Source organism: Leptidea sinapis, chromosome 20 (assembly GCF_905404315.1).
Source record: "Leptidea sinapis chromosome 20, ilLepSina1.1, whole genome shotgun sequence".
NCBI classification, from domain to species: Eukaryota; Metazoa; Arthropoda; class Insecta; order Lepidoptera; family Pieridae; genus Leptidea; species Leptidea sinapis.
Window position 1 is genome coordinate 1,501,128 of NC_066284.1, and position 16,649 is coordinate 1,517,776.

The following is a 16,649-nucleotide window of genomic DNA, read 5'->3' on the forward strand; positions in this document are numbered from 1 at the left end:
TTTTTAGAGCAAGAAAATATAGAATTATTAGACCATCCACCGTACAGCCCCGACCTAAGCCCTAATGATTTCTATACTTTCCCTAAAATAAAAAATAAATTACGTGGTCAGAGATTTTCATCACCTGAAGCTGTGGACGCCAACAAAACGGCCATTTTGGAGACCCGACTTCCGAATGGAATGGTTGCTTCAATGATTGGTTACATCGTATGGAAAAATGTGTCAAATTTCGCGGAGAATACTTAGAAAAGCAACAAATACATTTTTAAATAGTAATGTTATGTCACTTCCTTGATTCCCGAAATTTTCAGTGACGCCCTCGTAGTAGCGATAGTCAGGTTCGACACAGTAAGCAATTATGAGAAAAGACAGACTTAACTGCCAATAACAACATTGTTTATTACTTTACTAGCAGTGAAACGCGGCGTTGCTCGGGTTAAATTACATCGCATGTTTAATTTTCAGAATTTTGTAGACCGTTTCGCATTAATTATACACATTTTGGAACTTTCTAGATCATTCCAGGAAATCCTAGAACTTTCTACATCATTCCAGAAAACCTTAGAACTTTCTAGATTGATTATATCAGTTGCACACATTCTGGAACTTTCCAGATCATTCCCGAGATTTTCAATATTTTACAGAAGTTCACAATAGTTAGAGAAGGACAGATGTATATAACTTCACATTTTTGCTACCCACAACCACCCACTTCCACCCATCCCAACCAAACTCCGAGGGGTATTTGCCATCCCAACGGGAATTTGATCGAAGTTGCGGATCATAGAGAAAACCGTAGACATACTTACGAACATAAGCATTTTATATAATATATATTAAGATTATTATGCTTTTTATTGAGCTAATATACATAGTAAACTTTTGTACACATAGACTACATTCTGTCATCTTCGTCGATTTGCCCTTTCTTGGCAAAGTCCTGTGGTAGTAACCCGGTTTTGGCGATGATGATGATTATTTTTAGCTGATGCCGTATAGCGGGACCGCATTCTAAGTGTGAGTGTATATGTTACCCCCAAACCCAATTTTGGAACAAACTAGTTTTTCCTAGACCAAATCAGTTCATCCCTTAAGGCAATCTGGTACAGACTAGGTTAAACTAATTTCTCCTGTTTTGCCTAGGCTGAATTAGTTGAGTCTAAGTACACCTCAAGATTAACTGGTTAGGCCTAGTCTCTACTAGTTCTTCCTGGTCTAATCCAGATCTCTTCGGAATGGGGTTTGGCCGGTATCATATTTCTCTGACTCTAGGCCACGGCAGGTAGTGATTAGTTTGACTGTAATAAAATTAAATTCATTCCATACACAATAATGAACTCACCAAGCCCTTTTTTAGGTGTAAAATATTTTCTCCGTTTAATTTTGGTCTCACTATCTAAATGTAGTTCTATCTCTTTCTGTAACTCGGTCAACTCCTTTTCGCCATCTTCCTCTTCCAAAAGCTGTGGAGGAAAATATAAATCATTATCAATTTAAGCGGGTCTAAAGTGGATTTAGGAATTTCATGGCTCCAACATCGATTTCAAGTCTTATAAACCCAAACCACAAAAATTAATATAAAATCTACAAAAATAAAATAAATAATATTCATACTGAATTACAAACTAATATAAGCGGGTACACAGAATTCAAATTTGCACACTGAAGAATGTAAAGCTATTTTCTTTTTGCATCTCAATGTGTCGAGATCCAATACGCAAACTTTCCCAGAAGGAAGGGAAGATATATGAGCTCTGATACTCGTAACAGCAAAGAAATCGGGCATTCTCGCCTTGGCGAACATGCTCGACACGCTGCAGTACCTCGGAAACTTTATAAGAATTCGTTATGCATCATTATATTGCATCCTTATGGTGCTAAAGGACGAAAATGAAATGACGAACTTTCTTATGCTCTACACATTCGCGAAAATGGCATGTCATTAAGAGGTAAGGACTTCTGTAACTCCGAGTAAAAATCTTGGGTATAAAACTGAAAAGCCAAGGTTCTGTTCTCAACTCTTTCCTCCCTTCAAAACATATCCAAGCATATCGAAATTTTGGAAACTGTAAGGGAAAAAATATTATATATCGGACTGTTTAAATTTTTCCGCTCATTATTTTCAATTTGTATCCTATTTGATTAAGTCGTTTTTAGTAATGTTTGAAGTAATCTAGAGCTCACATAAACAATAATATCAAAAAGAGGAAAAAAGACAGACACATATTACGATGATGATGATCTAATTTGAAGGAAAATATTGATGTGGGTTTTTTCTTATTTATGACGGGGAAAAATTCGAAGGTTTTCATCCAATTTTTCCAACCTCACCTTGATAAAAAATTCAAAATCTGTTCAATAGGATTAATGTTGAAATTTGAATAGTTAGGATACTTCTTCTTCTTTCTTTATATATAATATCAATCCTTATTCCCTATGTGTTTTAAAACCATTGATCAGATTATGATGAACCTTTGATAGACTGTTGTCAAACTTTTCTGGCCTGGCGTATCAGTTACTATCATCTGAACTTCCTGGTCGTCTCGTAATAAAAAAACATTTTTTATCAAACAGGAAGGTTGCAGATCACCTATTGTAACTCATCTCAAGCCGGTCAACCTAACTCGGGACCTGAGTCGAGAGGCGATCATTCTCCCTCTCCGCGTTCCCCACCCCGCCCTCGTCCAGTTAGTAGCGTCAGCAACTTAGCATACTAAACACCCGTATATTACTATTCATTATTATACTATTAAGCTCGTTTTCTTATTATTTTACTCTAGCATCTGAACATTACATAATTAATAATAATAACTAAATACTTTTTAATAGTACGGAATATGATAAAATAAAATAAAAAGTCGAAGAAGTTCTTTGAAATGACATTTTAATATAAATAAACAATAAGGATATATTTTTTAAATAATCCATTATTTCTCGTAAAAAGTAAAGGAAAAAAATGGTTACTGTGGGATATCCCTATGAGATAGACATAAACCATCGGGGAATTTCATGTAGACCTCTTTAAGGAGTACAATACTAAATAAATTATTTTGATCTATCTCATAGCCAGCATTCGCAATATAAGCTAAAAAATGTGTTTATTGATGACATCACATTAGAAACCTCTGAAATTATCAGTGTATCTCTGTTATATTATGCATATGTTTAAAATTTAAACCTTCATCTACTAAAAAAAAAACTGCATCAAAATCCATTCTTTAGTTTTAAAGATCTAAGCATACATAGGGACAGACAGCGGCAAGCGCCTTTTGAGTGTAGAAGATTGAGTCTCGAGTCCATACCTTCTGAAGACGCTCCTTATCTTTTTTCCGGGCAGCCCTGAAAGCCGGCGGATCCTGTTCTTCTTCGAGATCGACCGTCATGAACTCGTCTAACGTCAGCGCGCTCGACGGAGTGTCTCCGAACTCCATCAGTCTCTTCCGAAGCGTTGACTCGTGCACTTTAACGATGCGGACCACGTCTGCCGGCGTCCGGGAGAAATCATGAAGTCTCGCGGCTATTAAAAGTGCTGAAACGCAACATTATGTCGTTACATGTCATATTTTCAATTTGGGAAAATCTTAAACATTAAATTCAAATGGTCTAATTGTAGCTTAAATTAATTTAATGATTTACGGTAACGGCATCTGTCATCAAAGTTATATTTTTTTATGACAATATGGGTCGAGACGAGCTGGACGTTCAGCTGATGGTAATTGATAAGCCCTGTCCATTACAATGCAGTACCACTCAGGATTCTGAGTGGCACTACAATTGCGCTCATCTCCTTGAGACATAAGATGTTAAGTTGTTTGACCTGTTATTTCAATAGCTACGGCGCTCTTCTAACCGAAACACAATAATGATTACACATTACTGCTTCACGGCAGAAATATTGTTGTACCAATAATCTAGCCGGTATCTTGTGCAAAGGAGCCCCCCGCTGGTAATCCCATCCTTCCATATTCTTATCGCCTCTGTATTAAATTTACTAATATATTTAATGGATACTTACTCGTTAATTCCTATAGATTATGTAGATATATATGTCATCCAATTACTAGCAAAAGTGTATACTGACTGTCCCCAGAGGACGAACAAGAGGATTATACTAACCAGCGCCACATATTCCTGAGGGTCTCCGTCCTGAGTGTATGGAGTCCCTCTTCATCCGCTGCACGAGACGGAGCGCTGTCATGCTGACCTCGTGCTGTTTCTCTTCGAACTGCAGCTGAGATGAGAACCGTATTATGTAGAGACACGGATCTGGAATGATAAAATAAACCTTAAGGGGCTTCGTTTGATATTTAATCTCATATACTTATACAGTGAAACCTGGTTTATTGGGATCTCAAGGGACCAAGGAATATATATATATATATATATATATATAAGAGGAGGCAAACATGCAAGAGGCTCACGGGATGGGGAGGGGTGAGGCAACCGCCCATGGACATCCGCAATAACAGGTGTGTCAAGAAATGCGTTGCCGGCCTTTAAGGTGGGAGTATTGAGAGTATTGAGGGTTTCCAATAATCACGTTTTCTAATAAAGCAGGTTTAAAATTATAGTTGTCTCATTTACGAACTCCCCGCTTTATATTTACGTTTGGACATTTTGTACACTTTTATTCCCTTGTTTGTAGGTCCTAAAACCTGAGATAGTACTGACAAACTAAGCATGCGCGAAAGTAAACGCGAAATGTATGTACAAACATGTTAAAACCACGGGACGAGTAAAAAAAGAAGGACTCCGTGTCAAGTTACAGAACAGTGAAGCACCAAAACAAGCCGGTAAACGTGTAAATACATTACCCCACGCGCACACTTACACTAATACAAGCCGCCATTATGAGATTTGCCATCGTCTGTGACAGATCAGTTTGCATCCCAATAAAATATTTTAAAAATACCGTCGTGCGTTGTGAAAAAATGTAAAAACGATACTGTAAAAGTATTTGTGGCCATATATATGACTATTTGACGGAGAAACATTTGTGTAATTAGTATCCCCCGTAACCGCACACACACTAGCATAACGGTGCTTCACTTGCTAATATGACGGCGTGGAGTCCTTCTTTTTTTACTCGTCCGTGGTTAAAACCTGAATGATTTGTCTCACTTATAATTGTCTCAATTAGTAGTTGAGCTACAGAGTCTCAATAGAGGTAAACATAGAAAAAGTCTTAGAATTCAAATCTCATTTAACCAGGTTCAAAAAGTCCAGTTTATAGAGGTAATTTAATGAAAATGAACCAGGACCTCATTGCAACTCTCAATAATAGAGATTTCTCACTTATCCAGGTCCCACTTTAACAGGTTTAACTGTACAAAGAGCTTATTGTCTCTTAAAGGAAACTCAAAGAGGATCCTTCGCCAAACGACACAAACTCGATTATAATCCTCACCACCTGCATGTGGTTATCCACAGTGCGGTTATCAAGGAACTTAAGTTCCCTGCTAGGTATAGTTTAGTTTAGTTGTTATTTGTATACAGATAAGATTTTAGGTTGCTTTTTAGGAATATTATGAATTAATAACTAAGTAATGTATTATGTGTGTATAAGTTATAGTGTAGATAACTTACAAATTAGGTATTGTTTAATTTATTATAGATGCACGATATTATAATATAGTTTAAGAGCGTAAACTGGCCAACAAACTGTTGCAACAGTTTGGCGAGATGTTAAATTTAAGTACCAACTGTGCATACTTTAATAATTAAATAAATAAAAAAAAAGGTGTTCCCAGGATCGACATAAAAGCGCGTACAAACATTAAAGATTGCCAACGCTCCAGTAATTCCTCTCATACAGTGCGAGCGGATATCACTTACCATCAGAAAAGAAAAAAGAACATGCGAACACAGAATCACGTTTCTCATGATTTTGTTCACATAAATCAAATGAGTTTTTTCTTAAAAGTAATATCAAGGGGCCAGAATATAATTATTAGTTCTGTTTCATTTTAAATTTTCTCTTTTTTACTCGATCAATGATGATTTTAAGAAGAAAAAGGCATTTTCAATGGCAACTATATATAGTGATAATACCAGAAATATGTTAAGTATATTTATAAGTAACCTATAGTAAACTTACTTAAAATAATTTTAACGCGATTTTAATATCGTTAATTAAATCTTATTTGCAGACTCTCCGATTTTTTTGTTTAATTATTTAATCAGCTACACTTAAAAAAGCACTTTAATATGCGGAGAAAAAAACATAATTTGAATAAAATGTATATTTATTGCCAAAATCAGTCGAGTTATTCAGTATATTTAACTCTCAAACATTTTATTAATTATAAAAGGTTGATTCTGTCATTATTCAACAATTTTTAATGCTTAACAGTTTTTACTGTTTGTATGATACATAAACACGTCGTCCAAATCGGCGAGCAGCTCTCAAGTTACTCGACTGGATACCCAAGTTCTGGGCGTTGTCGAAAGATGCTCTTGGCGTATCCAGCCGTCCTTGCCACCGCTGCACATGGAAATGCATGAGGCACGCTGGCTGTATAAGGTAAACAAAAAGCGAATATTCCGAGCACTCCATTTGCCTCCAAATCGACACTTAACGAAGAAGGAAAGATACCGCCCGGATACCGGAATTACAGTTCAGACAGAAACCTGCTGGGCGGGCCCTTTTTTCCTTGGACATAAAGCAGTCGAGTGGGCCGGTCGGCATTTTCCACAGTGTGCTCAGAACAGCATTTATTCAGATATTCATACTCAAAAGCCATAGTGCTAGAATTATGGAAGTCAGCTCTTGCCCATCTGATCCCAAAAAGTAGACAGTTCGGACCCGGCTAACTGCAGGCCTTTTGCTGCTACCTCACTGCTCTAAAAATCATGGAAAGAATTATTAGCCGCCAGGTCTTGGTAAACCTAGAGGTTCACCAAATAATCAATCACCGACAGTATAGCTTTCGCCATGATCATTCGGTGAGCGATCTTCTGGTAATCCTAACACATAGATGGGCAGCGTCAGTCGAAAGTAAGGGAGACGAGCTCTCAGTTAATCTGTTTGAAGGCTTATGATAGTGTACGGCAAAAGGTGCTCCTCTCGAGCCTTCCATTATTTGGGCTTCTCGAGAGTTTATGCGAAGGGACCACCAGCTTCCTGACACTGCACAGCATACAGATTGTTGTCGACGGATATTGGTCGAAAGCGAACCCCGTGAACTTTGGAGTTCCCCAACGGTGTTTGCAATCTCCTACACTATTCCATCTGCAATGATCTGTTTAACGCCTTGAACATGCATTGCCCCGTGTATGATAGTAGACATGATATCCATCATCATCCGACATCGCCCGAAATGCAGCTATATCTCGGAAAATCGTCGACTAGGGCCGGAAGATACTTGTATCTTCTATGAAATCCTCTCTTGAGAAGGTAGTGGAATGGTTAAAAATTTTGGAAAGTTTAGCCCCGACGTCGACGATGCCTCATTGTGTGTCTTTTACTGCATTAATCGCAGGGAGTGTTCCGAAGAGCTTTTTGACTTGATTCCTGCCACCGAAATTCATCCGCACCATCTAGATGTACATATGTCGTTCTTCTACAGTGCGGTTTTGAAGGAACATATTTCCACGCACAACCAAAGTATGGAATGAGCTTTCCTGTGCGGTGTTTCTGCGGTGTGGCAGGAGAATGTTTGCGGCGGTGATCACTTAACTGGTTTGTCCTCTTCTTCCCTCATAAAGTAAAAAATACGGAACACTTATGTAGCATTGTTTTATTTTATATTTTATTTGATAGAAGAATATTTAATAATGAAAAAATAATAAACACAGTTGACCGACACTAAAAGCCTGTTATTTTGGCGCTATTGTTGGCGCGACCAATGACGTCATTGTTTATGACAACAAACAAATCAACTTGTAGAAAGTTTACTTTTACTGCTATTTGTTTATTTCAAATTGGCTCTAATGGAAATAATGGCGAATTAGGAGATTCGAATAATCGAAAAGAATACAAAATTTTACGCTTCATTTACTTACTTAAATTTAACAATGCCAAATCTCACACGTTTTGTCTTACTGAAGTTATCTTCTATATATAGGATATATATATCAGAGATTTCAACCTATATATTGATTCATCACGATATCTCTGGAACCATAAGGCGTAGAGACTTGAAATTTGGTTGGAACATTCCTTTTCTCTGTCTGTCGAGTCAACTAGTATAACATATAGATATAATTATGTACCTACTATTGAGAAGCGGAACTCAATAATCACTTTCTAATTTACAATATTAATCTATTGACGCACCTTCACCTCAAAGTTACAGAAAATATCGATAAATTGGATCTACCATTGACCTATCCTGAAAGGAGAATGGGACTTTTGGGCCTAATGGTTAACATGTTGAAATATACTTTAAAAAAAAGGTATATTTATCTGATGTAAAATACAAAAAACTAGCTCATTTGGCAATCTACAAATCGAAAAATCATTAAAATAAAGAAAATCGGTTAAAATATAATCGAATAAACATTTAATCGATTAAAATAACATTTAGATCCAGTTATTTTATTTAAATAATATTAGTTAAGAGCATAGTTTATGTTTGAATGACCATATTATTATGAATAAAATATAATTAGGAAATAAGATCAAAAAGGTTTTTTAAGCTTCTAAGAATAAATTTAAAACAACACAAAGACTTATATTCGAATAGAAATCGGGCAGAGTAACGTCCTAACTGGTCAACGGTTGCAGCGAAAAAGTGTCGACGCTAGGGAGACGCTGCCTTTTATAGACGCCTTCACACTGTCCACCTGTCACTGTCAACACAATTTAAATAATTATTCAATATAAACAATCAATACGAAAACGGACAGAGCTTCGGCGATATGTTCTGCTGCCGCTTATATAGCGGTCTGTCGGCTGCAAGTGGGGGAGAGGTGACGTCACATCTTGAAAATGTTCTTGTGTTTCTAAACATATATTATTTTCTTAGGAGAAAACAGAACTGAGCAATTATATTATTATTATTACATAAATCGATTGACATAAAAAATCGATACTAGTGAAATCCTTGTTCCTCAACGCTAACTACTCTTTGACAATGACAGTCTGACAGATCATTTCATTTCTTTTCATCGTCATTGTCACTTCGTTTCTTGTTGTATTCGTTAAGTTACCGGCTTGTTAACTACCTATCCAATTGAATTCCAAGGAAAGTTGTCACCCAGGAATGTATGGAAGCGTTTCAATCTCCTTTCCTGAATATATGGATTTGGGGAAGGGACTGCGAATATTCAATTAATTAATTATATTAATAACTTTTTGAGTGCAACAGATTATTAATACGTACAGAATTTAAAAAATATCGCCAGCAAACTGGCGATATTTTAAATGAAGGCCGATTTGCAATACACACTTTACAGTGTCACATTTAGGTCGTTAGTTCGTTGCCCTTCTGTAATTTATTTAAACACGAGCCAACACCCGCGACTTTGTCCGCGTAACTAGACATGATGCAGTTTAAAATTTTTTGGTTAGTTATGATTAAAACCGGTTTGTATCGAATACATCCTTTAGTTTGTAATCTATACTATTATAATATTATAAAGCTGCAGCCTTTGTTTGTTTGTTTGTTTGAACGCGCTAATCTCTGGTACTACTGGTCCGATTTGAATGATTCTTTCAGTGTTGGGTAGTCCATTTATCGAGGAAGGCTATAGGCTATGTTTTTTTTTTCAAAATTAGGGATCCGTAATAAAATTGCTATTTTGCAACACAAGGTGTAAAATCGAAAACCTATTTTTGCGTGCGCTGCAAAAACTATTGACAATAGAACAAAATGATGAGGCTATAATATAGGCAATATTTTATTACTTATAAAACTATCGCGTGTATTATACTTTATATGGCAAAACAACGTTTGCCGGGTCAGCTAGTAGCAGTATAAACGTTAAAGTAGAGTCGAAACGTAACAAGCGTACTCAAATGGTAGACCGTTACAATCGTTTGTGTACAGGCTAATGACGACAACCACATCGTTGGACCTAGCAGAAAATTTCTTATTGCGGCGCCTCTTCACAATCGGCGATTAAAGGCGAATACACGCGAGCACGATCGTGTGAAGGGCTTATTCGCTCAAGTAGTTGATAATGGTCTATAATCGACAAGGAGATAGCGGCGATCGGTGACTTGCCGGTTTTTGCGGGCACGCATCAAAGGGAATTCGCGTGTAGTTGCGTGCGAGTGCATTTGCTTGCGCGTGCCAATACGATCGCCGGTCATTCATTCACTACAGGACACTGGACAGTGAGCAAAGCTAGTTACTGGGATTACATAATAAGTTCAATTTACTTACTACAAATAAGTATATTTACTTTGTTGTTCGTTGTTGTATTAAGATGAATGCCCAAAGACCACCATCTTCTCTTCTTCTATTTTATTTTTCACAGCTTGAACAAAGTTCAACAAATGGACAAAATGATTGTATACTGAAACTAAATGAATGGTAGCAGCAGCTAAATACTCCACGTCCATCTTGAAAGACTGCCGCTCAATAAATGATCACTGACGATCGTGTGGTTGCTTACACGATGATCAACGATTAACTTATACAAATTATTTAAGTTTTCTTTAGTGTTAATTCCGCCAATATTTGTCTTTAAAACAATTCGACACGTGTTTCGCCTCTACACGAGGCATCCTCAGGACGTGTTGTCTCGCCAAAATCTGGCACGAGACTAAAGGAATTAACACTAAAGAAAACTTAAATAATTTGTATAATTATGGATTTCCGCAAAGTAACGCCTAATTCAATAAATTTTCAACGTTTAACTTGCCGATGAGACGATCATACAAGTAACGATCATCGCCGGTAGTGAAAGAGAGGCTCTATAATATCGTATGATTAAGATCACATTACAATACTTTCTTTATTCAAATTCTTTGCGTATACCATAAAATTGAGGTATTAACTGAAGTACTATTAGTTTCCACCATCATATCTTAAATATTTTTTCCAAATGTGTCAAATGAGAGTATAACATTTTAACGAAAAGCTGTGGAGATATGAGGTGACAAATATTAAAAAACTCACGAATTTATAGGCTCCCCCATTTTGTGAAGCCGATTTAAAATGTAACAGCATTAATAGAATATTGTATTTATCGATACGAATGATGAAGCAATACAATACCAGATCTTGTAGAAGTTCTTGAACCTTTATATGTCAAGGGAACTTGATTCTCGTCACGTTCACATATAACATGCTCGGCCCAACATTTTTGGCGAACGACAAGACACAATCGATACGAGATATATTTGGTTATTCGTGAATATTACAGGATTAACAGACCCATATAAATTCCACAGGAATATCCAAGAGATTCACTAAACAAAGTAAATTATTTGATTGACTCACAAATATTCTACAGAAACTGCAATTAGAAACCATTCCTCACCCTCCTTATTTGCCAGACCTTGCTCCAACGGATTACAACTTTTTGCGTGATTCGGATAATTTTCTACGTGATAAAAAGTTTTCTTCTCATTTTAAAGTGAAACTTTTATGATCGTCTCAAACTTTTTCGTCTGTGTGTTGCATGTCGCGTGACGGTCGGGCGGCACCTATAATTCGTTCGGCGGTGTAATGTATAGACTTAAGATTAGTTAAGATAAAATATTAGTTGGAGACTTAGTCTACTTTTATTATTTCCCACTATCATTCCAATTTTCCAAGTATAAAATTAAGATTGATAAAGCGATTTTTATACCCTTGATGGAATATAATTCCAAAAATTTTTAGTTAAATGTGTATAATGTGAAAAAAAGTTTCACTTTTACCGTGGTTTCATAAAACCACAAAATCCTTTTTTTTATGGAATAATTTATGGAATAGGAGGACAAACGAGCGTACGGGTCACCTGGTGATAAGTGATCACCGCCGCCCACTTTCTCTTGCAACACCAGAGGAATCACAAGAGCATTGGCGGCCTTTAAGAAGGCAGTTCAAAATGTTTTCGCACAGTTTGTCGAATCTAGACCACCACTGTTGTATCGCAAAGGCATAAATGACCTTCCTTTTAGATGGCAGCAACGTATAGATATTAATGGTAATCATTTTGATTAAGTAAATATGTTAAATTAAAATAAACATAATTTCAATATCAGTTCAAATCGGCAATTTCATACTTTAACCCCAATTCCTATTTAGTACTTTTAAACTCGAAGTTATTTGTGACCTAAGGGTAAACAATAAAGTCGAGACTTTAACTACTCCAATTTTACAAGGAGTACTAGAGTACTAGAATTACCAACCAAACATATTGTTCTACGGAATAAAACTGTACATTCAGGTAACCAGAGAGTCACAAGAGCTTTATTCCTGTTTAAGGTAGCAGTATATACACGTTTATTTAGATTAGCAATATTTTTGGTGGAGTTAATAACAAGGGGAGGCTCTTTTGCACTGGATGCCGGCTAGATTATGGGTACCACAATTGCACCTTTTACTGCCGTGCAGCAGTAATGTGTAAGCATTACTGTGTTACGGTTTGAAGGGCGCCGTAGCTAGTGAAATTACTTGGCAAATGAGACTAGACAACTTATGTCTCAAGATGACGAGCGCAGTTGTAGTGCCTTTCAGTTTTTTTGGGTTTTTCAATAATCCTGAGCTGCACTGCATTGTAATTGGCAGGGCGTATCAATTACCATCAGCTGAACGTCCCGCTCGTCTCGTCTGTATTTTCATTAAAAAAAATAAACAGATGATCCAAGAAAGCTGCTACACATTCATTCAGAACTATACAAGTAGATTGTATATTCTCTCACTAAAACCCTCGTGTAGTAAATTTCATTGATACTGTTAGAGCCAATACATAAGATAAAATAGGAAGATATCTACATTTTTTTGGATGTTTCTAAAGTAAAATCTTTTTCAGTTTTATTTACGCAAAATTTTGAAGTCTACACAGACGAGGTCGCACAGCACTTTTTTCACAATTCGAAAATGAATAATAAATGTTTGCTTATAAATAAAAATTTATAACGGAAACAGTGGTTATTGACATCAGATTTTACCTGCCCATTGAGAATAATTATGGTTAACGGTGAAACTGATTGCGACACGAGGCTTACGCAAACAAAAATAACATTAAGCAAATATATTCTTATAAATAAAGTGTTTAAAGGTGCCTTTGTGATTAAGAAATAAATATATTATAGCAATAAGATATGACATGAGGCCATTTATTAGTGAATCGTTTTTCGGAGGATATACAGTATTTCTTATGAAACAGGCGACGGTTTCTCTCCCGCTACAATACGCAACAAAAAACAACCATAAGTTAAAGACCCTCATTTTTGGTATAATCAAATTCAAATATTTTTATTCAAAATAGGATGTGACATCACTTATTGAAAGTCAAAAAAACTACCACCCATTCCAAAATGAATGCCTCAGGCCTGAGAAGAATGGGCGCAACAAACTCAGCGGGCTTTTTTTTCATCAAAAAATATGTTTAAAAAAGTAATATTGTACAATAAAACTTATTATTTAATACCCTGAGGGCGGTCGCTCCATTCCCAATCTGTGGTACTAAGAAAGTCATTTATGTTATAGTAACCTTTACCACACAAACGTTTTTTAACAATTCTTTTGAATAACGTAATACTTTTGTTTTGAATATTTTCTGGGATCTTGTTGTAAAAGCATATTATAAAAGAACCTACTTTTTTTATTAGCAACTCTGTGCTCGCGGAGTAACTTAGGGCCTCGGGCTAGACGGTGACGTCATATATTGGCAGCAGTCATAAGCTGGTTTGCACACCTAGAGGAAGTGATTCCTCTCGGGCCTTTGAGCTCGACATATGAAGATTTGCGATTTCTCAATGGCTGGTTCACTAAGAAGCGGTCATCTCGAGCTTCTCTGCATGATTTTCATCCAGGCCCAGGTCTTCTACTGACACCATCTGTCTTTTGATATCGTTGCCAAGTCCACTGGACAGCCGAACGACTCACATTAAGCCATAGAAGGAAAGGAAGGACACATAGCGTTGACTACACCCTTCCTCGTGTAGCGCTTATAATTTTGCTCAATGTTTTCGTTCAATCAACCATTTTAGACACCGCTAAATAATGGTATCTAGACTTAAAAATGCAAATAGGATAATCCGAAAATAATTATCTAAAAATAATTTTGAGTTAATAAGAACTATCAACGATTCCCGCCACGATACGCAAAAATCTGCAATATTTGTTAAAGTCCAACTATGTCTTGAAATTTGAATTTGGAAAACAGTTTTTATGCACCACAACACTTCATAAACGTGCCAATAATATTCTGAATTGATTGAAACCTCTTTTGGTATTCTATTTTCTAAAAGGACGGAAAAAATTAAAATCACCCGTTTTTTGCATATGAGATTACAATATCATGCGATAAAAATACAACTTAGTAATACTTTCTCCCACCCAGCTACAACTGCTATGCAAATTGAATCAAGTTCTGAAATAATATACATAAATAAATATTTTCCTTATGTTATTCTACAAAGCAAGGCCGTGCCGCGTGCAATCTTTACCTTTACCTGCCCACCGGATTTTAGGTTACGGCCACTTTATTTAAAATGCTAAAATACGAAATACTTTTAGATGCAAGGACGCAAATCAATACTTGTTATTCAAGACTACCTGTTTTGTCTTTCCCCGCATAGTTTTCACAAGTGGGAGGCTATTCCTCATATACTACCAACAGGTGACCCGTTTGTCCTCTTATCCCATAAAATAATTTTTATATATTTATGAAAATAAGGAACAAAACGAGTAGGCCGTTCAGCTGATGGCCATTACAATGCAGTGCCGCTCAGAATTCTTGAAAAACGCATAAATTCTGAGCGGCACTACAATTGCGCTCGTCACCTTGAAACATAAGATGTCTCATTTGCCCAGTAAATTCACTAGCTACGGCGACCTTCAGACCGAAACACAATAATGCTAACACATCATTGACCCATAATTTAGCCAGAATCCTGAGCAAAGGAGCCTCCCACTTGTATTACAACATGTAGGTACGTATTAAAACGAAGACGAAAACCAGTAACTATAATTACCAGCTATCGATAAACAAGATGTGAGGAACTGAACTTAAAAATACCACGTCATAGCCTCACTCCGCATCTCAGTTGCATATTTATTATCTGTTTATGCGCCGATGGTCGTGCTGGGAATTGTGAATTGATATTTAGATCACAAGAACATCTTTATTCTATCCACTGATCTATATAAATACCACTGGACAGGTTGTTCCATATGTTTGACAGCAAATTTTCATTATCAACTCGTGATCAAACCAGTTTGTCACACCAGTGTGACTACGAGTAATTTTTTTTACTCGTCGTCACACCAAGGGTTTTACTACACCCTGTTGGTAATTGATATAATATGTCATGTGTCAATTTCTATTCTCATGATCTCGACATTCTCGATAATTTAGATAACGAATGATTATGGACGGAAAATGTTTTTTTCCTAGTCTTAACACCACGGGTTTTACTCATCTACATCTTTTATATCTCAACGTTAGTGGTGTGATAAGTACAATCTGCCAAAATAGGCAACTTGTATAACTTTTGTACATAGGTATATTAATTAACGTAGTATTTCCATAAAATGGCCTAAAGATATATAATTATTAATCTAAATAATCGAGAATGTCGAGATCATGAGAATAGAAATTGACACATCACATATATCAAATATCAACAGGATTGGTATTTGATGGAGGATGTAAACCCTTGGTGTGAGTCGGGAATGCAATATTTTGTGCCTATTTGAAGCGCCACTTGCGAGCGTCCAGCGAACTACTTTTGACGTATTATACAAATGGCTGTGAAGGAACGTTCAATACTCTGAAGTATTTTTGCATTTGGAATTAATTTTGTTCGTTTTCCGTGTTATTTATACTTCAAGAATCAACGTAATAAAGTTCCCCTTTTTTTTTGTAAATAGTTTCCCACCATCTATCGATGTTTGCTGAGGTTGTCATCACTAGTTTTAGTACCGCAAACTCTCGCTACATGACCATCAGCGCCAAAATGGCGAATATCAAACAGGCACAAAATTACTTTGACAGCCGCCAATTGAGTGGTATAAAGTAAAGGTCAGTAATTCTATCATATCTCATCTTTCCATGACAAATGTCATGCCGAATACAACTCCGAAACGACACTGATGAAACGTTCGACACATTAGTACTCCGAATAAGAACCGACATACAGCCATGCTTTTAAAGAAAGACATATTACCTGTGGGTAATAGTTATTTATGCAACTGTTGTGTAATAAGGGGTATTAAAACACGAATGTGATAATAGTATCACATGAGTGTTTTAATACCTAATTATCAACAGTTGCATACAAGACTTTATCTACACCCATAATATGAATTCTCTATAAAAGATTCTGAAACAGTTAGCTCACTGGTAACATTAAAAAGTCAGTCCTAGTAACCATAATGTCATCCAAAGGAGTGTTATCATGAAAACGGATGATATAATGTTGTACTGAATTTCATTACAACACTCGTTTGGATGATGTAATGGTTATTAGGACATTGGGTGTTTTAATGTTGGCAATAAGCTAACTGTTTTAGAATATTTAATAGAGGATTATAAGCATG

General features: G+C 36.3%; 1 protein-coding gene across 2 annotated transcripts in view; it reads right to left on the bottom strand.

Annotated features, from left to right (window-relative positions):
• LOC126970242 (transcription factor IIIB 90 kDa subunit) overlaps positions 1-16,649 on the bottom strand; it is an 83,064-nt gene that overhangs the window by 13,984 nt on the left and 52,431 nt on the right. For both annotated transcript variants that reach the window (XM_050816054.1, XM_050816053.1), the window contains 3 exons: positions 4,117-4,266; positions 3,303-3,529; positions 1,343-1,463 (listed from right to left, as the gene is read on the bottom strand). In XM_050816054.1, coding sequence (XP_050672011.1) covers positions 1,343-1,463; positions 3,303-3,529; positions 4,117-4,266 — 498 coding nt within the window. The remainder of the gene's footprint in view (positions 1-1,342; positions 1,464-3,302; positions 3,530-4,116; positions 4,267-16,649) is intronic.